The 22,574-nt window shown below is 42.2% G+C and overlaps 2 protein-coding genes across 6 annotated transcripts in view; both read left to right on the top strand.

Moving 5' to 3' along the window:
* Positions 1-8,335, top strand: part of prps1 (Ribose-phosphate pyrophosphokinase 1) — an 18,980-nt gene extending 10,645 nt beyond the window's left edge. For 3 of the 4 annotated variants that reach the window (XM_014196590.2, XM_014196593.2, XM_014196591.2), the window contains exons 3-7: positions 100-198; positions 4,058-4,182; positions 4,502-4,675; positions 4,893-5,052; positions 6,217-8,173. In XM_014196590.2, the coding sequence (XP_014052065.1) occupies positions 100-198; positions 4,058-4,182; positions 4,502-4,675; positions 4,893-5,052; positions 6,217-6,309 (651 nt within the window). In that variant the 3' untranslated portion in view covers positions 6,310-8,173. 4 annotated transcript variants of the gene reach the window in all.
* On the top strand, positions 8,320-22,574 carry LOC123742470 (SLAIN motif-containing protein-like). Of its 2 annotated transcripts, none has more exons than XM_045717077.1 (8): positions 8,320-8,529; positions 9,327-9,874; positions 10,023-10,162; positions 10,289-10,438; positions 12,041-12,172; positions 13,413-13,706; positions 13,925-14,095; positions 22,168-22,574. In XM_045717077.1, the coding sequence occupies exons 2-8, from the start codon at positions 9,408-9,410 to the stop codon at positions 22,473-22,475; spliced, it is 1,662 nt and encodes a 553-aa protein (XP_045573033.1). In that variant the 5' UTR covers positions 8,320-8,529; positions 9,327-9,407; the 3' UTR covers positions 22,476-22,574. The 2 variants fall into 2 exon arrangements, with proteins under 2 accessions (XP_045573033.1, XP_045573032.1); XM_045717076.1 differs by lacking the exon at positions 8,320-8,529 and adding an exon at positions 8,813-9,186.

Raw genomic sequence — 22,574 nt, 5'->3', positions numbered from 1 at the left:
TGGGTCTCCCTCTTAGTAAATTGTTTTAATTGCATTTTCTCAATGGACCTTCTGCAAGCATTGTATGAGAATAGAGATTAGCAATGTTTTTCTAAACAGAGTCGGGCTCCCATCTCTGCAAAGCTGGTGGCCAACATGTTGTCAGTGTCAGGAGCTGATCACATAATCACGATGGACCTGCATGCCTCGCAGATACAGGTGAGCCTTCTGGCACATTATTTGGTTTGTTCCATCTATAGTGCAGTCACTAGTGTGACAACTAAGAAGTACAAATGATTGATTAGGCTATGAGATAGTTCAGTACTATAAACGGGTTGCCTGACAACGTCACATGATGCACGCGCATCGCAAGTGTAGAAGGCTGTGTTATGATTCTGAGCGATAAGATGTCAAGCAACAATTACAAAAAGCTGCTATGTGGGGAATCCTAGGTGGCTGGTTTCAGAAATGTATTTTTGTAGTGCTGAGAAATACGAGCTTTTTGAAGTCGTTTTGGTTCGATTATTACAAAATAATCATGGTTTTCAGTTTCAATATTTGTTTTTGCGGAACACCTGGCCAACAGCCAGTGAAATTGCAGGGCGCCAAATTCAAACAACAGAAATCTCATAATTAAAATTCCTCAAACATACAAGTATTATACACCATTTTAAAGATACAAACTTCTCGTTAATCCAACCACAGTGTCCGATTTCAAAAAGGCTTTACGGTGAAAGCACACCATGCGATTATGTTAGGTCAGCGCCTAGCCACAAAAACCATACAGCCATTTTCCAACCAAGGAGAGGTGTCACAAAAGTCAGAAATGGCATTAAAATGAATCACTAACCTTTGATCTTCATCTGATGGCACTCCCAGGTCTCCATGTTGGACAAATGTTTGTTTTGTTCGATAAAGTTCATCTTTATGTCCAAATACCTCCGTTCACGCGTTTAGTCCAGGAAAACCAAATGCTCAAAGCACGGGCACAAAGTCTAGACGAAAAGTCAAAAAAGTTGCAATCCTTAGGGTGTTTTTATCATAAATATTCAATAATTTTTCAACCGGACAATACTGTTTTCATTAGAAAGGAAAGGGAACGGAGCTCGCTCTAACGGCCACGCACGTGACTAAACTAAAGGCTTTCACCTGGGCCATCTGCTTAGAGTGCTATTATTCGCTCCCCTTTCACAATAGAAGCCGGAAACAACTTCTAAAGACACATCTAGTGGAAGCGCATTCTGATCCCACAGACACTGGATATTCGATAGGCATTCACTTGAAAACTACAAACCTCAGAATTCCCACTTCCTGGTTGGATTTTTCTCAGGTTTTTGCCTGCCATATGAGTTCTGTTATACTCAGACATTATTTTAACAGTTTTGGAAACTTTAGAGTTTTCTATCCAAATCTACTAATTATATGCAGATTCTAGCTTCTGGGCCTGAGTAGCAGGCAGTTTACTCTGGGCACGCTTTTCATCCAAACTTTCCAATGCTGCCCCCTATCCCTAAAGAGTTAAATGCATTATAAAATTATTAAAGATTTTTAATGTTAAAGTAAAAAATGGTGAACATTCAATTACCAAAACATTGGAAAATATTCCCTTGTCTGTCAGGTCCGCATAGGAATCTTATTTTATATTTTTTTCATTCCTAAAAGTCATCTGATCACTGCTCAGGCAGTAGCAACCAGCCAGAAAACCATCTAACGTTATCTCTATTCTCCTCATACTGTACTGTCTTTAGTCATCCTATTTAGCTAGGCCAGCCGGCCTAAGTATGCTGCAGAGCTGTCTGATAATCATTTTGCTAGTTCTTCAAAGTAGATAAAGCATACTTTCACGAACTCTCTATCCACCTTGTCGTTTTGTCTACATTCCTCCCATGTGGTCTGGGTGTATCTAACCTAACGTAGCAGGCATCAGTGAATCCATCTGTCCGAGATGGAAAAGAACCGGCACAATGGTCATTGTAGTTAACTACCATGGTTCTGTGCTGAACTAGGTTGAATATTTTCTTAATGAAAACTACAACTCCCTTCAGCCCAGCATCCCATATAGTTGACTTCATTTCTCTCATGAATGATTTGATGTCTCTAGATAAATGTTGCATTGGGCTCACAAAACCTGTGCGAACTAAATGGGATTCAAGTACGCTGAACAGAAATATAAACGTAACATGCAACAATTTCAAAGATTTTACTTAGTTACAGTTGATATGAGGAAATTGGTCAATTTAAATAAATGCATTAGGCCCTAATCTAAGTATTTCACATGACTGAAAATATAGATATGCATCTGTTGGCCAACATGTACTGTACCTTAAAAAAAAGGTAGGGGTTTGGATAAGAAAAGCAGTCAGTATCTGGTGTGACCACCATATTTTCCTCATGCAGCGCAACACATCTCCTTCGCTTAGAGTTGATCAGGCTGTTGATTGGCCAGTGGAATGTTGTCCGACTCCTCGTCAATGGCTGTGCGAAGTTGCTGGATATTGGCGAGAACTGAAACGCTTTCGTACACCTTGATCCAGAGCATCCCATACATGCTCAATGGGTGACATGTCTGGGTATGCAGCTCATGGAAGAACTGGGAAATGTTCAGCTAACAGGAATTGTGTACAGATCCTTGCGACATTGAGCCGTGCATTATCATGCTGAAACATGAGGTGATGGTGGCGGATGAATGGCATGTCAATGGGCCTCAGGATCTCGTGTGCATGTACAGGTATCTCTGTGCATTCAAATTGCCATCGATAAAATGCAATTGTGTGTTGTCCATAGCTTATTCCTGCCCATACCATCACTCCACCGCTACCATGGGGAAATCACAACGTTGACATCAGCAAACTGATGCCACACATGCTGTCAGCATCTGCCCAGTACAGTTGAAACCGGCATTCATCCGCGAAGAGCACACTTCTCCAGTGTGCCAGTGGCCATCGACGGTTAGCATTTTAGCCCACTAAAGTCAGTTACGATGTTGAACTGCACTAAGGTCAAGACCCTGGTGAGGACTACAAGCACACAGATGAGCGGTTCCCTGAGGTTGCTTCTGACAGTTTGTGTAGAAATCCTTTGGTTGTGCAAACCCTCAGTTTAATCAGCTGTCTGGGTGGATGGTCTCCGATGATCCGCAAGTGAAGAATTTGGATGTGGAGGTCCTGGGCTGGTGTGGTTACACGTGGTCTGCAGTTGTGAAGCCAGTTGGATGCACTGCCAAATTCTCAAATGACATTGGAGGTTGCTTATGGTAGAGAAATTAATAACATTTTCTGGCAACAGCTCTGGTGGATATTCCTGCAGTCAGTATGCCAATTGCATGCCCCCTCAACTTGAGACATCTGTGGCATTGTGTTGAGTGACACAACTGCACATTTTAGTGGCCTTTTATTGTCCCCAGCACAAGGTGCACCTGTGTACTGATCGTGCTGTTTAATCAGCTTGATATGCCACACCTGTCAGGTGGATGGATTATCTTGGCAAAGGAGAAATGCTCACTAACAGGGATGTAAACAAATTTGGTCACAATTTTAAGACTAAGTGTTTTGTATGGAACATTTCTGTGATCTTTTATTTCAGCTCATGAAACATGGGATCAACACTTAAGATGTTTTATAATTTTTGTTCAGTGCAATTGAACCGACGTTAGTCAATTAGTTGTTTAATAACTGAAAAACCCCTCAAATTAAGTTATTTCCGCCGCACTAGTATCTTGTTCATGATACCATGTCTTATTTTGACTTATGCCACGTCTGATATGACAATTTTGCTAACTAACAACTGTTACGATGTATTTGTGACTTATCTTGTAAACATGTAAACTGTATAAGTGCTTATTCTACAAATGTATTTGTTTTTATTAAACATTTGGATCAAATTATAGTTTACATGTTGTCAACCCCGTCTGTATTGCCCCGAAGAGGTGCGTGCATTGGTTTTGTTTCTAAACAACACACTGTCAATAGTGAGCCACGTGAAAGTTTCTCCAAAAATCTGTTGCAAGTAAGGCCGTTTAAAGACGCTGACTAGTGATCCTTTATCTTATCATGGGTTTACTCACTGTATGCCTCTGTAGGGGTTCTTTGATATCCCTGTGGACAATCTATATGCGGAGCCAGCTGTGCTGAAATGGATCAAAGAGAACATCAATGAGTGGAAGAATTGCACCATTGTGTCTCCTGATGCTGGAGGAGCCAAAAGGTAGATTGGAGGAGGCCAATAAGCCTATAGATGCTTCATCATTACAATGGGTCAAAAGGACAGATTTGAGTTGTTAGAAATATTAGCATTGTTGAAAGGATTGTTCTTGCTCAATTAATTATTTAAGGGATTTGTCAAGTTCACCTCATTCAGCCTAAAAGAATTTTTGATACTGTCCTTACAGTGCTTGAGATTAATCATAGAATCATAAACCTGTGTCTTACTATATATTCCCTTCCTCCTATAGATGTGACTTTGTGGAATGGTAGACATCATCTGCAGTACCATAACCTCACCAATCTGTGGATTCCCTTTGCAGGGTCACCTCTATAGCAGACAGGCTGAATGTGGACTTCGCCCTAATCCACAAAGAGCGGAAGAAGGCTAACGAGGTGGACCGCATGGTCCTGGTGGGGGACGTGAAAGACCGAGTGGCCATCTTGGTTGATGACATGGCAGACACCTGCGGCACCATCTGCCACGCTGCAGATAAGTGAGTCGCTACTGTGTTTAAGCTGCATACATTTACAGAGCACAGACTGAATATTCAATCTTTTAAATGTACAACAAATACAGACCGGAGCTATTACATCCGTTTTTAAGGAAGTCTCTGAAAAGAAAATGTATGGATAGCAAAGTTTTATTTTTTATTTATTTTTTACAAACAAAATGTGGAGATTCAACCAAATGTTTTGTTTCTGAATATCCAGGCTAGTGTCTGCTGGAGCCACAAAGGTCTATGCCATCTTGACCCATGGGATCTTTTCAGGCCCTGCTATCACCCGCATCAACAACGCCTGTTTTGAGGCTGTGGTTGTCACAAATACCATCCCTCAGGAGGATAAGATGAAACACTGTTCAAAAATACAGGTTAGAATCCCAAGCTCATCACAGGGGCTCAGCACCTGATGTTTCCTTGTAGTTGCAGAGTTTAGTTCTCTTGGGGAATTGAAACATACTTTTTGAAAATAATGTAATGTTTAAGTTTTGACAAATGTTTTTCTTTCACAAATAACAGATCACATGACACCAGTACAAGCACACATACCAACCTCCCTCCACCCCATGAAAACCTTTCAAACTTTGTCCAAACAATGTTCACCTAAGCAGCAGGCTGTCAACAATCTTAATTTCAGTGGCTCAGCATGTTGCCTGGTCTACTTACATTTCTGCTTGATTGATTCTTACTGTGTATTGCATTGTCTAACTCCTTACTGTTTTGAACATTTCCAAATCTGTGAGTTTAGTTACTGCAGTGCTTCCTCTGGAAGAATTTGTAATAGGGATTCTATAATATTAATGAAGGATTTTTTTTAAAGGACCCCACCATCCCCCCGGTTGCCACTACTCAACAAAATATCTCTCATCGAAATTGAAGTCACTCCCCCAAAATTATAGTTATAATGCCGTTTTACCCCAAGTTACCCTACAATTGACCTGTGCTACGTTCAGCCCCTCTCTCCCCTATGTACTAACAGCAAATTGTGGAGTGGTAACATGCTTAACCATGCCACTGCTAGAAACTCAGGGTTTAAAATGGTGCAGTTCATGCATATTTAGGAGATGAGAAATAAATAAAGTAGGAATCGAAGGCTAGGATCCCCCTGTTTTCCCCGCGATAGGAAGAATTGTTGTGCATTGACTGCTTGTCAGAATGCATGTTTCACTCCCTATGGCACCTGTAACTTGAATGGGCCTCGAGGAATATTTATCTCACGTAGAACACACTAAAACATGTTGACAAAAAATGTATGAACTATTCTAGTATGGGGTTGTCTGAATTTTCTATTCATTACTCATTTTGTTTGCAGAGGAAGTAAATGTGGACTGATCCTGGATCTTCAAAGTGTGCCTTGATTTTGCCGTGGCGCAGCGCCACTGCTAAATAACTGTAGCAGAAACACTGACCTACTGGTGGTGTTATTTCGTTAACCAATTGCTTTCTTTGTGGCTTGAAAGTTTCATCTGTGGGCGAAATAAGTTTGGGTGATGATTTGGTTTATACTTTTTTCCCCCCCCCACTCATCCCTTCAGGTTATTGACATCTCCATGATTCTGGCTGAGGCTATTCGCCGGACACACAACGGCGAGTCAGTGTCGTATCTCTTCAGCCATGTTCCCTTGTAACATCCCATGAACAACCCCACCCTGCTTTTACCGGAAACCTGTACCAAAGGACGGATGTCTGGAGCACCACCATCATCTCAGCCCATCCATTTATTCCCCATCTCAGGAAGGAAGGAAATAATGTGGGGTCAATTAAAAAAAGCTCCTTGCCAATATTCTGTTACAGTGCACTGGCTATCAACTGGTTTGACCTTTTGACTTACCAAATGAAGATTTTAGTTAATTGGTGTATTAATATGCCAGGCTGTTTTCATATTGGCATTGTCTGCCATGTTTCACATAGGCATTGTGTATTACAAGATAGAAAAGCTCTAGTTTACATTGCTGCTGACAGCCATTTTGAGAGAAATGTTCACGCCAATATGGCGAGTTATGTTTAATGAGCTTGTTATTTTATGTTACTGATCTGTTTTTTCCGCTACAAGGCGGACTATCCACTTGCATTTCCTAGATAATGTTATAATTTTGAGATGCTTGTACTGATAGAACTCTGCGTTTACACAGTTCAACAACAAAGCATTGTGTACTGTTTACATCCACGCTTTAGTTAAACTTTTGTTGTTTTTATGCCTATGTATTTCAAGCTATATTCTAGGACGTGTTTGCAGTTCCAATTCCAAGTGTCCTTAGTTCTATGCCTTGGTGTGTTGATACCATGATTTTAATATTTAGTTGCATGATTTGTATGTAGTTGTAATAAAAGCATGACTTGCAGTGCAAACATACAGGTAACTGCCAAAATAAAGGAAACCCCAACATAGTGTCTTAATTGGACGTGGGGGCACTGCGAGAACAGCTTCAATGTGCCTTGGCATATATTCTACAAGTCTCTGGAACGCTATTGGAGGAATGCGACACCATTCTTCCATGAGAAATTCCATAATTTGTTTTCTTGATGGTGGTGGAAAACACTCAGGCACTGCTCCAGAATCTCCCATAAGTGTTGAATTGGGTTGAGACCCTTTAAACCCCCTATGCTCCTTTGAGACCCCTCGTTCAAAGTCACTGGGATCTCTTTTAGACATGGTAGCCAAAATAATGGGAAAAGGGGCATTTTTATACATGACCCTGAGCATGATGTGATGTTTTAATTGCGTAATTAACTCAGAAACCCTATCTGTGTGGCTGCAACTGCTTTCAATATACTTTGAATCCCTCATTCACTCAAGTGTTTCCTTTTATTTTGGTATTTACCTCTACCTAATGAATGTGATTCAATATCATGCACATCTGCCATATTTTATTCATCAGGCAATAAGGCATGTAGTGCATGGAGCCTAATGTAGCTGTCACATTATTTGAGCTTTACAAATCCAAGTGGTTTTGCGTAGCGATATCGGGAAGTTGAAATTATATTAACTTCCACGCTAAAACTCGGGAAGCCTAAGGGCACTCGCCACTTGGGGTAGCATGCACCCTTTAAAAACTTCAGTTCAGTCTTCTATTTCGAAAACAATGGCTTGTGTAGCTCAAAGCCTGCCCATGTGTAAGGCCTGCTTACATCTTTTTCTTTCGAGTATTAAGTATTGTCAGTCCGTCCTATAACTCTCATACACGGCTGTAGCTGCTTCAATACTCGGTAAAAGCAATCCACACCAAGCCCATTATACCCCAGAATCGAATCTGATTTTACTGTTTAAGCCAATGTGTGTAAATGTGTCTGATTTTAGCTGAGATAATAGCTCTTTAAACCTACTCTGACACCTCTTGATTGATTTGAGGATCCCTGTTGCCTTAAAGTGAAAATGTGCCAGATGTAATATTGTTTCCGTAAGATTTCCTGCCTTCTCCACAACATCGAGACTAGAAATGAATGTATTGGGTTATGAACTTGGAACAATAAAATTATATCTGGAACTTTGAATAGATAAAAAATTGTTTATCTATGCAATTCAAATTAACGACATGGGAGTGGGGAACTTGGCAGTCAGAGGGCTTAGTCTAAAGTTCCTGTTATGTTCATATGTATGCATTGTATTCCCTTGATGTGTAATAAAACAATTTCCTTTGGGATAGATGCATCACACAAAAACACTGCATGCCTACTACCAAATAATGAGTGAAGCAAGGTGTCCACTGCAGTAGTTATGAAGCCTACCTGGCGCTGCTAACAGAATAAATACATCTCAATGGAACGCCGGGGAGCTTCTTCGGCCGTTGGTTACCGTTATCAACAACAGCCAGCAAGCCAGGCAACAACAAGATTGTGGTCCTTGTTTTGTGGGTAGTATGAAATAATCCCTATCAAACAAAAGCACATTGTTTTGTACTAATGGAGCCATGTAGCAATTTTTGTTGGAATACGAGCATTAGCTAGCTAGAGATTAATTATTAATTAAACCAGAACTTTATATCGCCTGCTAACTTTTTTTTACTTTGACGTTACTGTAGCTAGGTAACGTTACTGTACTAGCTAAATGTGTGCTCTAGCTAGTTTTTTCTGTCTTGTAGGGTATGTTGAGATGTAGTAGATAAGCGAGCTATATGAATAAATCAAGACGGTTAACCCCTTCTTATATCCTTGACTTGGTCATTTCAAAATGTTTTGACAAGTAGTCCCAGTGGGCGGTTTTATTAGAGGTCAACACTATCGGATCTGCTACAGTACAGGCTGGCCAAGTAACGTTAGGGGTTTATTATGGCCGAGGACAAGATTGATGAGTGACTGGTGTGTGATCTGACTTCTCCTGTGTGATTGCTAGAAAATCATTAACGTTACTCATCACTTATGACTGCTGTTGTCACCAAGTCTGATCCTTTCTCAGAGGCAGCTTGTCGACTCTTTAATCCACATAAGACCCTGACACTGCTTTAAAGCCATCCAAGCTGTTGAGTCTCTCCTGCTGCAAATCTGTGTCAGTACTGAGTGTAGTGGAGGTAACATTATTCAGTGGCTCTACATTTTGAGAGCTACTTTGGACATTGATAATATCGCTTTTACTTGATGTCATTTTGAAAGAAATGTTTGATTTGTGTTCTGAATTTAGTGTATAATTCAGCTGTTTTGTATTTTTCAGTGTGGTCAAGTAGTTGTTTTTCAGTCAGTGAAAAGTGAAGAACACTGGAGAATTGGAGAGCAGTTGAGGCCAGAGATCGGGATGGAGCAGGACTTTGCTGCACTGGAGTTGGTAGAAGTTCGAAAGTTACATGAATTAGTGCGGAGACTGGAAATTCAAAATGAATCTCTAACCGAGAGGCGAAGAAATATCAACACCAAAAACCAGGCTCTCTCTGGTGTGCTTATCAGCTGTCCCTCTTCGCTGGAGGAAAATCCAAATTGCTGTGACCCTGAACCAGCAGAGGTCAACGGTGGGGATGCTATATCTCCACCTCCTCTTGAAAGCCCCAGAGATACACCAGTGAGGCAGGATGGACATGTATATGATGGCTGTTATACACACTTGCCCCACAGTGAAATGTTGGAGGAGACACACAGGCAGGGATGCATGGGGTCAGAGGAGCTGGTGGTCAGGGACACAGAGAAGAGAGCAGAGCAGTCTTCTCTGGAGCTAGTGGACCTCCTGGACCTAGAGGAGTGTTGTGAGGTGGAGAATGAAGTGAGCTGGTAGGTACCTGCAGAATTTGTTGATAAAACTCTAAACTGTATAGTGTCAAGAATTTGCAACTTCACTATTTTAGGCAACATTTTTGTCCATGCCTTTGCAAACCACCTTTTTTAATACCTCAGTTGCTTAATTCTAGTTCATTATTAGGTTATATGAGTCACCCAAGAAAGGGGCATCTGCTGAGAGAAGTGATGAGACCCCTATAAAGTGGTGTAGACAGGTCCTGGACAACCCCAGCCCGGAAACAGAGGTGGCATGTCGCACACTAATTAATATCCTGGACCAAAGTAAGTTCTGCATTGTATATTACAATCTCTCTCACACAAATGGACACAGACTAAAAGTGGCCATAATGCTTTATCATCTTGAACAGGTAGCTCCTATTCATTTAATTTCCTTATTCTTTCCGTTAGAGACAAGATGGAGGAGTATCTTCAGCAGTCGCTCCCACAGACGTCCTGTAGCCTTCCCTGACACTGGCCATCTCTGCATGGGCTCACCTTCTCCTCGGTACCACAGATCAACTGACAGAAGTCAACAAACCAACAAACCTAACAGCTCAGGTAGGGTGCAATCTGGAGAAAACAATTCCCAATTCGTAAAACTGTTCTCTCCCATGGGTGCCTGTACATGCATTCGGAAAGTATTCAGACCCCTTGACTTTTTCCCCCAAAAATGTACGTTACAGCCTTATTCTAAAATAGATTAAATCATTTTCTCCCCCTCATCAATCTACGCACAATACTCCATAATGACAAAGCAAAAACAGCTTTTTAGAAATTTTTGCAACATATACATAAGTATTCAGACCCTTTACTTGGGAATGACGCTACAAGCTTGGCACACCTGAATTTGGGGAGTTTCTCCCATTCTTCTCTGCAGATCCTCTCAAGCTCAATCAGGGTGGATGGGGAGCATCGCTGCACAGCTATTTTCAGGTCTCTCCAGAGATGTTCGATCGGGTTCAAGTCCGGGCTCTGGCTGGACCACTCAAGGACATTCAGAGACTTGTCCCGAAGCCACTCCTGCGTTGTCTTGGCTGTGTGCTTAGGGTCATTGTCCTGTTGGAGGGTGAACCTTCACGCCAGTCTGAGGTCCTGAGCGCTCTGGAGCAGGTTTTCATCAAGGATATCTCTGTACTTTGCTCCGTTCATCTTTCCCTCGATCCTGACTAGTCTTCTAGTCGCTGCTGCTGAAAAACGTCCCCACAGCATGATGCTGCCACAACCATGCTTCACCGTAGGGACGGTGCCAGGTTTCCTACAGATGTGACGCTTGGCATTCAGGCCAAATAGTTCAATCTTGGTTTCATCAGACCAGAGAATCTTGTTTCTCATGGTCTGAGAGTCCTTTAGGTGCCTTTTGGCAAACTCCAAGCGGGCTGTCATGTGCCTTTTACTGAGGAGTGGATTCTGTCTGGCCACTACCATAAAGGCCTGATTGGTAGAGTGCTGCAGAGATGATTGTCCTTCTGGAAGGTTCTCCCATCTCCACAGAGGAACTCTGGAGCTCTGTCAGAGTGACCAAGGCCCTTCTCAAGGCTCCCTGACCAAGGCCCTTCTCCCCTGATCGCTCAGTTTGGCTGGGCAGCCAGCTCTAGGAAGAGTCTTGGTGGTTCCAAACTTCTTCCATTTAAGAATGATGGAGGCCACTGTGTTCTTGGGGACCTTCAATGTTTCAGAAATGTTTTGGTACCCTTCCCCAGATCTGTGCCTCGACATAATCCTGTCTCGGAGCTCTACGGACAATTCCTTTGATCTCATGGCTTGGTTTTTGCTCTGACGTGAACTGTCCACTGTGGGACCTTATATAGACAGGTGTGTGGCTTTCCAAATCATGTCCAATCAATTGAATTTACCACAGGTGGACTCCAATCAAGTTGTATAAACATCTCAAGGATGATCAATGGAAACAGGATGCACCTGAGCTCAATTTCAAGTCTCATAGCAAAGTGTCTGAATACTTATGTAAATAAGTTATTTAAATTTTTCATAACTTTGCTAAAATGTCTAAAAACCTGTTTTCACTTTGATATTATAGGTTATTGTGTGTAGATTGATGAGGATAAAATCAATCTTTCCAAATGCTCTGTAACTCCAACCAACTAAAGTTCCAGATTGTTCTGGTTGTATTTACTCAGTGTCTCTATTGCCTTGGTATTTCAGATGGCAATGATGCTATTTTACCACCATCAATGGATGAGAATGAGCCGAGTTTCTCAGATGACTCCATCACCATGGGCTACAGGCTGCAGGACCTCACTGATGTCCAGATCATGGCTCGCATGCAGGAAGAGAGTGAGTGTGGAAAGTTTTGATTCATATACTGAACAAAAATATAAACGCAACATGCAAAAATTTCAACGATTTTACTGAGTTACAGTTCATATTAGGAAATCAGTCAATTGAAATAAATTCATTAGGCCCTAATATATGGATTTCACAAGACTGGAAATAGAGATATGCATCTGTTGGTCACAGATACCTTAACAAAAAAAGGTAGGGGCGTGGATCAGAAAACCAGTCCGTATCTGGTGTGACTACCATTTGCTTTATGCAGCGCAACACATCTCCTTTGCATAGAGCTGATCAGGCTGTCTATTGTGGCCTGTGGAATGTTGTGCCACTCCTCTTCAATGGCTGTGCGAAGTTGCTGGAGATTGGCAGGAACTGGAACATGCTGTCGTACACGTTGATGCAGAGCATCCCAAACATGCTTAATGGGTGACATGTCTGGTGAGTATGCAGGCCATGGAAGAACTGGGACATTGTCAGCTTCCGGGAATTGTGTACAGATCCTTGCGATATGGGGCTGTGCATTATCATGCTGAAACATGAGGTGATGGTGGTGGATGAATGGCACAACAATGGGCCTCAGGATCTCGCCACAGTATCTCTGTGCATTCAAATTTGCATCGATAAAATGCAATTTTGTTCGTTGTCCGTAGCTTATGCCTGCCCGTACCATAACCCCACCGCCACCATGGGTCACTCCGTTCACAGCAATGACATCAGTAAACTGCTCGCCCACACGATGCCATACACATGGTCTGCTGTTGTGAGGCTGGTTGGAAGTACTGCCAAATTCTCTTAAACAACATTGGAGGCGGTTTATGGTAAATAAATGTACACTAAATTCTCTGGCAACAGCTCTGGTGGACATTTTTGCAGTCAGCATTCCAATTGCACGCTCCCTCAACTTGAGGCATCTGTGGCATTGTGTTGAGTGACAAAACGGCACATTTTAGAGTGGCCTTCTGTCCCCAGCACAAGGTGCACCTGTGTAATGATCATGCTGTTCAATCAGCTTCTTGATATGCCACACCTTTCAGATGGATGGATTATCTTGGCAAAGGAGAAAACACATTTGTGCATAACATTTGAGAGAAATAATATTTTTGTGCTTATGGAACATTTCTGTGAAATTTTATTTCAGCTCACTTTACATGCTGCGTTTATATTTTTGTTCAGTGTAAATACTATGCATATTTACTTTACTTGTGGACAGGGTGTTTGACAGTGTTTTCCTTGTCCCAAGGTTTACGACAGGACTATGCCTCCATCCCTGCTGCCGCCACACCGTTCAGGAGTCCTGGTGCATCCATGCTGTCACTTTCTAATTATAGCTACAGTGACCTAGAGTTCGACAAGTATAGCCTGGAGGACACAGTCGCATACACACCGCCTCCCAGCCAGCTGCCCCACTACCGCCGTTCCCCACTGGGCCAATCACCCAGAGCCATAGCCCAGCCTGGTTACAGCAGCCAGCTGCCAAGGCCTCCCAGTCAAGCCACCACTCAATCTAAGCTGCTTAAGATTGCAAAGAGCAGAGGTAAAAGAGCACCTGTAACAGGCAACATGGAAAATCCCTTATGACACACAAATATACACATTGACTAATACATTTTTGTTTTACATATCGACAGCACTCTTTAAAGTGGTGTGATGTCACATAGAACATTCTTTACTCCTATCAGTTTATCATGATCTGCTATGAGTGTTTCACCCGGTTGTATGTGAAATGGGAGTTAACCCAGAATGTTGTTGTAGAGGGTCTGAGAAGCATGTCCAACCAGGATTCACCTCCTCCTCGCACCAGCCTCCGCTCTCTCCAGGCAGTCAGGAACAGCCGCAACCTGGAGGCCAACGGCCAGTTCCTCACAGACCACCCCACCTCCCGCCTCACCTACCCTGTAGCAGGTTCAACCAGGTCTCCACCAGGTGGGTTGGCATTTTAGTAGGGATAAGATATGACTAAACCTTGCCCGCCACCGTGTACAGTTGAAGTCGGAAGTTTACATACACTTAGGTTGGAGTCATTAAAACTGGTTTTTCAACCGCTCCATAAATTTCTTGTTAACAAACTATAGTTTTGGCAAGTCGGTTAGGGCATCTACTTTGTGCATGACACAAGTACATTTTCCAACAATTGTTTACAGACAGATTATTTCACTTATAATTCACTGTATCACAATTCCAGTGGGTCAGAAGTTTACATACACTAAGTTGACTGTGCCTTTAAACAGCTTGGAAAATTCCAGAAAATGGTGTCATGGATTTAGAAGCTTCTGATAGGCAAATTGACATCATTTGAGTCAATTGGAGGTGTACCTGTGGATGTATTTCAAGGCCTACCTTCAAACTCAGGGCCTCTTTGCTTGACATCATGGGAAAATCAAAAGAAATCAGCCAAGACCTCAGAAAAATAATGATAGACCTCCACAAGTCTGGTTCATCTTTCACTCACTCACTCACTCACTCACTCACTCACTCACTCACTCACTCACTCACTCACTCACTCACTCACCAGTGCCCGTATCCACAAAGCGTCTCGGAGTACAAAATTGGTTGTAAGTCCTGAGAATATATACATTTACTTTATTTTTAGGATACCTCATGAGCTGTCCTAACTAGTTAAGAGTTACCAACAGGTGTCTTGATAATAGAAAAATACAGCGAGTCAGTGGTTCCTGTGCCACAGACAACCAATTGCTTTGGAGTTGTTGAAAGAATGTTTTGATATTTCTATATGATCAACCAATAAATAATGGCTCTACAGTGCAACCATTTTGCCCACATGTGAGGCTAAATATTTTGCTGTGCGACTTGACATTTTATTTAGGAGCACCAGTGCGCCTAGAATACTTAAGGATTCTAGTTTTAATATCTCAAATATTTTTTATTGTGCTCCTAAATGTCTTTGTGTGCGCCTACATTGTTCAACTTAGGTGCACACGTGCTGCTTGTAAAAAAGGTAAACGTAGAGCCCTGCATAAATAATCTAGACCTACATGCAGTGGCGACTTTAGCATTTCAATCTTGGTCTGGCAGAAAATAACAAATGTTTTTGATGCATGCCAGCAAAGCCACTACACACCACAATACTAAACAATACATTAATTGCACTTTAACGGTGACAAACGGTACCTACAAACTGTTAGGGCCTACATAAAGATATCCCAACAGCAGAGTTTTCTTTTCAGCACCATGGAGTGAATCCTTACCACTGCTACACCTGGTTATCGAAACAGTTCATTCAGCCTCATTTACTGCCTTAAAAAAAACTGCTGATATGGCTGACTTGCTTAAACAAATGTGGTTTCTACTGACAATTGAGATGTACAAACTATGACATAAGGTGAAGAAGAGGCAATCCATAATTTCAATTAAGACATTAATGAGTGAGCTAGGACGGGCGTAGTCAATATAACTATTTTTTTCAGCACTTTTGAAATGTACAGCGACAGAATTCAGAACATGGGCCCTTCTTACAGTGTTCTCCCTGTACACTAGGTCGTAGGATAAATAAAGGGGGAATATAAGCAGACAATGAAAGCTCTTACAATATTCGATGATTACATTTCTCTAAAACAGGCTAGTGGCTACATGTGCACCGCCAAATCAGAACAGTAGGCTAAGTTATGAGGGGGAAAGGGACCAAATTACTAGGGTGAGGTACATGGGCTACAAACAGCTTACTACACAACATACACTTAGTATTACTTTCTTAGCTACAGTATACATATCGCCCTGGCATATTACATAATTTATGCAGCAGCATACAATACATTTTTAGACTCATGTTGTGCTGTTCTCACTTGAACAGTAAGGTGGCGCGGTGGTCCTTGTGAGCAAATTTTGTCATCAAACTTTGTCATCAAAGTCTGGCATACTCTGGCTTTATGATACTTTCAAAACAACTGGGAACTCTGAAAAAAAACAGGGTTGAATCATGACGTCAGTGATCTTCAGGTTGGAGCTCTAGAAAGAGGCCCGAAATCCCGACTTGGAATTCCGAGTTGGATGACCGTTCAAAATGTATTTTCCCGTTCCGAGCAAATTTTTTGTTTAGAACGCGGCAGAAGTCATGCTGGATTGACAGCATGGCCAATGTATTTAACTTTTTCTGGCCCATGGTGTTGAAGGTTTATCCTTTTAAGCTTGGAAAAGAGACCCTTAAACTGCAGACTTGGACCACACACCCACTCCACTGAATAGCATGCTAGTGATTGCTTTGCAACGCTTGCAGAAAGCCACTCATTCCTTCCAAACCACTCATTGTTGAATTTGCGATTTCCAACCTGTTGTATAATGTTTATGTCCAATGGCCGATGAGCATCGATAAGTTTTATCTGTAATTTCTCTTCATATGACAAGGATTGAAAAGGTTTTGCCAGTATATTGTCGACTTGATTCATGATGATGACTGCTTGTCTAGCTTGCTAGCTAAGATTTTGAAAGTATGATGTTGACATGATCAGTCAAGTCAAAGCTACGATAGATATAATGTGATTTGACGTAATATTATCTGTGGCCAATGACCTTGAGCCTTCTTGGATGGGCACTTCTAATGTAACTCTATGGCAGCACCCAAGGGGCTTGCATTTTCAAGCTCTCCCCATAAATTTACAGTGACGTAGTGTCCCCATGAGTGAAAGAACACTAAGCCAATCATGGCCAACTAAAGAACATTACCAACCCCTAATATTTTCCGCTGGCTGAAAGAACTGAGCTATGCTGAAACACCTGCATTTTGGAGCTGCCTTACTCAAGCAAGCAAAAAAAAGACCACGTTTGTATGTAGACCCTTTACTCAGTACTTTGTTGAAGCACCTGTGGCAGAGATTACAGCCTCGAGTCTTCTTGGGTATGACGCTACAAGCTTGGCACACCTGTATTTGGGGAGTTCTCCCATTCTTCTCTGCAGATCCTCTCAAGCTCTGTCAGGGTGGATGGGGAGCGTCGCTGCAAAGCTATTTTCAGGTCTCTCCAGAGATGTTCGATCGGGTTCAAGTCCTGGCACTGGCTGGGCCACTCAAGGACTTTCAGAGACTTGTTCCTGAAGCCACTCCTGCGTTGTCTTGGCTGTGTGCTTAGTGTCGTTGTCCTGTTGGAAGGTGAACCTTCACCCCAGTCTGAGGTCCTGAGCGCTCTGGAGCAGGACTTCATCAAGGATCTCTCTCTGTACTTTGCTCTGTTCATCTTTCCCGCGATCCTGACTAGGGTTGCACATTTTGGGGAATATTCAGAGGTGGAAACTTTCCGTGGGAATTAATGGGAATATATGGGAGTTAACAGAAATATATGCAAATTAATGTTTTTGCATTGGATAAACAGTAGAAGTTGGAAGTTTACATACACCTTACCCAAATACATTTAAACTCAGTTTTTCACAATTCCTGACATTTAATCCTAGTAAAAATTCCCTGTATTAGGTCAGTTAGGATCACCACTTTATTTTAATTATGTGAAATGTCAGAATAATAGTAGAGGGAATGATTTATTTCAGCTTTTATTTCCTTCATCACATTCCCAGTGGGTCAGAAGTTTACATACACTCAATTAGTATTTGGTAGCGTTGCCTTTAAATTGTTTAACTGTTTAAATTGTTTAAGTGCATTAGTCCCTCCTGCAGCAAAGCACCCGCACAACATGATGCTGGCACCCCCATGCTTCACGGTTGGGATGGTGTTCTTCGGCTTGCAAGCCTCCCCCTTTTTCCTCCAAACATAACAATGGTCATTATGGCCAAACAGTTCTATTTTTGTTTCATCAGACCAGAGGACATATCTCCAAAAGGTACGATCTTTTCCCCCATGTGCAGTTGCAAACCATAGTCTGGCTTTTTATGGCAGTTTTCGAGCAGTGGCTTCTTCCTCGCTGAGCGGCCTTTCAAGTTATGTTGATATAGGACTCGTTTTACTGTGGATATAGATACTTTTGTACCTGTTTCCTCCAGCATCTTCACAAGGTCCTTTGCTGTTGTTCTGGGATTGATTCGCACTTTTCGCACCAAAGTACGTTCATCTCTAGGAGACAGAAAGCGTCTCCTTCCTGAGCGGTATGGCGGCTGCGTGTTTATACTTGCGTACTATTATTTGTACAGATGAAAGTGGTACCTTCAGGCGTTTGGAAATTGCTCCCAAGGATGAACCAGACTTGTGGAGGTCTACAATTTTCTTTCTGAGGTCTTGGCTGATTTCTTTTGATTTTCCCATGATGTCAAGCAAAGAGGCCCTGAGTTTGAAGGTAGGCCTTGAAATACATCCACAGGTACACCTCCAATTGACTCAAATGATGTCAATTTTCCTATCAGAAGCTTCTAAAGCCATGACACCATTTTCTGGAATTTTCCAAGCTGTTTAAAGGCACAGTCAAGTTAGCGTATGTAAACTTCTGACCCACTGGAATTGCGATACAGTGAATTATAAGTGAAATAATCTGTCTGTAAACAATTGTTGGAAAAATTACTTGTGTCATGCACAAAGTAGATGTCCTTACCGACTTGCCAAAACTATAGTATGTTAACAAGAAATTTGTGGAGTGGTTGAAAAAACTGTTTTAATGATTCCAACCTAAGTGTATGTAAACTTCCGACTTCAACTGTATTTACTATATGGAGACAGAAACAGAAACATTTTACCTTATCATAAGTAGACGTAATTGCAAATGATTAAATCCTTCCAATATAAATTTAAAAAAACAATTTAGTTACGAATTTAACTTTAATTAAATGAGTTGACTCTTCACATGGGATGATTTCACTGAACAACAAAAGAAAGGGAATATTGAATGATCCACAATGATCCATCGTATCTCCCAAAAATGTTTTCAACATACAGCTGTAAAATGATAGTCTAGAAACTAAAGCTTTGGTTGTCTTCCTCTCATGTCTTCTCCCTGGACCTCCTCAATGTCCACCTCTTGAACATCAGACTCTGAGGCTTCATCTTCACTGTCACTTTCCAACCTTGTTGAGGATGGCTCGTTGTCAGGCTCAAAATGCCTCAAATTTTCCCGGATGGCCACCAATTTTTCAACCGTTTTATTGGTCAGCCTGTTGCATGCTTTGGTGTGTGTGTTCCCAAACAAGGACCAGTTGCGCTCTGAGGCGGTTGGTGTTGGTGGGATTTGGAGGATGATGGAGGCAACAGGGGAAAGAGCTTCAGATCCACAAAGTCCCTTCCACCAGGTAGCTGATGAGATATGTTGGCACGACTGCCATATTGCATCTCCATCCCAAAGCCCTTGCTTGGGCGTGTACTTCGCCAGACTGCCAAGAACCTTGCCCTCATCCAGGCCAAGGTGGCGAGACATGGTAGTGATGACACCATAGGCCTTGTTGATCTCTGCACCAGACAGGATGCTCTTGCAAGCATACTTGGGGTCCAACATGTACGCTGCAGCTTGTATGGGCTTCAGGCAGAAGTCTTTAAGCTTTTTGATGTATTTCAGAATTGCAGTTTCCTCTGCTTGGAGCACCAGTAGAGTGGGCAGGGCTGTACAGATTTCTTCTCTTACATCTGCAAGCAGAGTCTGAACATCAGACAGGATGGCATTGTCTCCCTTAATCCGTGCAATGGCTACTGCTATAGGTTCCAGGAGTTTCAGGCTGCTTACCACTCTCTCCCAAAATACATCATCCAGGAGGATCCTCTTGATGGGGCTGTCCATATCGGCAGACTGTGATATGGCCATTTCTTGGAGAGACTCCTTCCCCTCAAGGAGACTGTCAAACATGATGACAACACCACCCCAACGGGTGTTGCTGGGCAGCTTCAATGTGGTGCTCTTATTCTTCTCGCTTTGCTTGGTGAGGTAGATTGCTGATATAACTAGATTGCTGATAATACCTAACCATTTCCTTGGCTCTCTTGTAGAGTGTATCCATTGTTTTCAGTGCCATGATGTCCTTGATGAGCAGATTCAATGCATGAGCAGCACAGCCAATGGGTGTGATGTGAGGGTAGGACTCCTTCACTTTAGACCAAGCAGCCTTCATGTTCACAGCATTGTCTGTCACCAGTGCAAATATCTTCTGTGGTCCAAGGTCATTGATGACTGCCTTCAGCTCATCTGCAATGTAGAGACCGGTGTGTCTGTAGTCCCTTGTGTCTGTGCTCTTGTAGATTACTGGCTGAGGGGTGGAGATGATGTAGTTAATTATTCCTTGCCCACGAACATTAGACTACCCATCAGAGATGATTGCAATACAGTCTGCTTTCTCTATTATTTGCTTGACCATCACTTAAACTCTGTTGAACTCTGTATCCAGCAAATTAGTAGATAAAGCATGTCTGGTTGGAGGGGTGTATGCTGGGCGAAGAACATTCAGAAATCTCTTCCAATACATATTGCCTGTGAGCATCAGAGGTGAACCAGTGGTATACACAGCTCGAGCAAGACATTCATCAGCATTTCTCTGACTACGTTCCTCCATTGAGTCAAAAAAACTTCTGATTCCAGGAGGACCATGAGCTGTTGCTATCGATAAGGTGTCTGATTCAACATTTTCACCTCAAATAGAAGTAGGGGGACTTTTGTCAGAGGGTGCTTGTTGTGAGCACTGAGGGAACGTTATGCACTTGGCCAGATGATTCTGCATCTAGTTAACAAAAAAATAATGTATGTCATATAAAATATATTCACCCCACCCAGTATTGTAATCAAAAGCATGTAGTCCTTGGCTCAGACAGTGTAGTAGTGTGGACTCAATAGCATCTCATTAGTGAGCAAGATCTTGAAGATCAGCTGTACATGTGATGGACGAATGCACTGTGCATGCAGAGAGTTGCAATTCCATTGAATTGGGGATAGTTTAACCAAAATATGCCACAAGACCTAGAATTGCCTTTTGTGTATCCCACAAAAAAAGGTTAGCTGTTATAAGCAAACTTTTTTGATGAATTTAAGCAAAATTGCCTAAATTCCAGGGCTTAACTTCCTATGGAAAATTACTGGAAAGTTTTCGACCCTTTGCAACCCTAATCCTAACTAGTCTCCCAGTCCCTGCCGCTGAAAAACAAACCCACAGCATGATGCTGCCACCACCATGCTTCATCGTAGGGATGGTGCCAGGTTTCCTCCAGACGTGACGCTTGGCATTCAGGCCAAAGAGTTCAATCTTGGTTTCATCAGACCAGAGAATCTTGTTTCTCATGGTCTGCGAGTCCTTTATGTGCCTTTTGGCAAACTCCAAGTGGGCTGTCATGTACCTTTTACTGCTTCCATCTGGCCACTCTACCATAAAGGCCTGATTGGTGGAGTGCTGCAGAGATGGTTGTCCTTCTGGAAGGTTCTCCCATCTCCACAGAGGAGTCGGTTTTACTCCTGGCTCAGAGTTTGTCTGAGCAGTGTCTAGCCTTTTACTGCAGTGGGCTTAATCAGGGTCACGCAGAGTGATTCTTGGTAGTTTTAAACAGATCTATTTTGAAAAGTATACAACTCACACACATGGTTATGTGCTTAAAAAAAGAAGACACCTGTACCATGTCATTTATAGAGTTTAAATAAAAATGTATTAGTCACATACATGTGTTTAGCAGATGTTATTGTGGGTGTAGCGAAATGCTTGTGTATTCAATGTGGAGTTTGCATCCCAATATTGCACTTTATATACATCACAGAAGACTGAAATATAACAAAACTGTTTGACATAGAAACACTGGATTTTCGTTTGTTTTAAAAAAAAAAACATTAACGATGAAATTATGAAAAATATGGACATTCCACCCATGAGGCCAAACAAGGCACTTTTCGTCATTGACTGCAGGATAGGGCTACCATCATCCTAAAACTAACTGACCTGTGAGTTTTTTGTTGTTGTCTTAAAACAGGTTTTAACAGGATTCCTAGGAACTCTTCTGAGATGCTTTGTGGATACGGGTTCAGATCTCAACCCAATTGAACACTTATAGAAGATTCTGGAGCTGCCTTTTTTTTTTTTTACTTGGCTTTATTTCAGACAGACATGTTTAGTCCATAACATTTCCAAACTTGTGATTGCCTCCTAGGTGAGTCTTCAGTCAGGCTTAGGAGTGGTGGCCGATCTTCATCTGTTTCTGCCAAAACCTTGAACTCCAGTGACCCTGCAACTGGAGTAGCACAGCAGTCCCTGAGAGAATCATTTCAGGCCTTGTCTATTAGAGGGCTACCGAGAGCCCAGTCCCTCAGCCCCTCTGGTTTGAGGATCCCCTGTCCCAGTAAGGACTTTTCAGTTGGAGGGTACCTATCAAGTCATGGTCGTGTCTATGCCTCCCCTGAGAGGTCCACTACCCTGGCTTGGGGCAGACTGGGGCAGCCTGCCAATACCCATAGGTAAAAAGGTATACTCAATGTTTCTCAGTAATTCCTCAGTAATCTGTAACATACTCTCACTCAAAATAACTCCACTTAATGTATTAAAGCACATTAAACAGTA

The sequence above is a fragment of the Salmo salar genome, chromosome ssa04 (assembly GCF_905237065.1).
Source record: "Salmo salar chromosome ssa04, Ssal_v3.1, whole genome shotgun sequence".
In the NCBI taxonomy this organism is placed as follows: domain Eukaryota; kingdom Metazoa; phylum Chordata; class Actinopteri; order Salmoniformes; family Salmonidae; genus Salmo; species Salmo salar.
This window is presented reverse-complemented; position numbering and strand designations above follow the sequence as displayed.

Excerpts from the sequence above, each read along its gene's own strand:
- LOC123742470 (XM_045717077.1), top strand. The coding sequence starts at position 9,408 with ATGGAGCAGGACTTTGCTGCACTGGAGTTGGTAGAAGTTCGAAAGTTA. Across the intron at positions 9,875-10,022 it reads GTGGAGAATGAAGTGAGCTG|GTTATATGAGTCACCCAAGA; the intron begins GTAGGTACCTGC and ends GTTCATTATTAG. Across the intron at positions 10,439-12,040 it reads CAACAAACCTAACAGCTCAG|ATGGCAATGATGCTATTTTA; the intron begins GTAGGGTGCAAT and ends TTGGTATTTCAG.